This window comes from Amphimedon queenslandica, unplaced genomic scaffold, assembly GCF_000090795.2.
Source record: "Amphimedon queenslandica unplaced genomic scaffold, v1.1 AMPQUscaffold_37_Cont27936, whole genome shotgun sequence".
Classification (NCBI taxonomy): Eukaryota; Metazoa; Porifera; class Demospongiae; order Haplosclerida; family Niphatidae; genus Amphimedon; species Amphimedon queenslandica.
Window position 1 is genome coordinate 1 of NW_003559603.1, and position 811 is coordinate 811.

The following is an 811-nucleotide window of genomic DNA, read 5'->3' on the forward strand; positions in this document are numbered from 1 at the left end:
ATACATTTAGACAGTACAGCCAATTCTGTGCAGCCCAGCATGAGCTCGAGTACATTCTCAGTAAGAATGGCAGCATCACTAAACTATAATGCGTGATGTATTTGTTTTAGTTAATGTTACTAATCGTCAGGAAATGGAAGAGTTTCTTGAGGTCAGGAACCCGAAACAAAGCCCATCGCTTACACTCACAGCATTATTGATCAAACCAGTATTGGTGAGTATTGGTGCACCACTGCCCTGTATAATAAACACACTACACATTTATGAATAAAAACATTACAATACTTTTACTTATAGCGTCTTCTTCGGTATCCTTTGTTCCTACAAGCACTTAAAGACATGTCTGATAAAGACTCGGAAGAGCACCAAATATTAAAAGGTTTTGCCATCAATCAAAAATTAAAATTACAACGATGATGAATGTTTTAATATAATTAGATACACTAACATCTGTTTCAATGGTTACTGAGTACATTAATGAAGTGAAAAGAGTTACAGAGTCGTACGCTAATGTATTTGATACAATACTAGAAGTATCAGGCCTAGTGGAGGTTAGTTACTTAGTAGCATAATAGAGATAACTATTTTATGGACATTATTCCTTTAAATACTTGTATTAGTTTGGTATCAGTGTCCGTGTCAGTGAGTTATTGAGTCACATGACAGTCATGTGGTTGAATGCACCTGGTACAATGGGACGTGGTTGGAGGAAGGGACAAGGACCAGAGATGCAATGTTTCGGTAATAATCTAAGTGAATCAAAGTCCTTGCATTAAGAACATAAAAAATTTAAAAAAACAAGATGAAGTAG

General features: G+C 35.6%; 1 protein-coding gene across 1 annotated transcript; it reads left to right on the forward strand.

Moving 5' to 3' along the window:
* Positions 1–6: 6 nt before the first annotated feature.
* LOC109593702 (T-lymphoma invasion and metastasis-inducing protein 1-like) lies at positions 7–776 on the forward strand. The gene is made up of 5 exons (XM_020008668.1): positions 7–60; positions 111–214; positions 298–379; positions 439–551; positions 621–776. The coding sequence occupies exons 2-5, from the start codon at positions 134–136 to the stop codon at positions 774–776; spliced, it is 432 nt and encodes a 143-aa protein (XP_019864227.1). The 5' UTR covers positions 7–60; positions 111–133.
* The last annotated feature ends 35 nt before the right edge of the window (positions 777–811 follow it).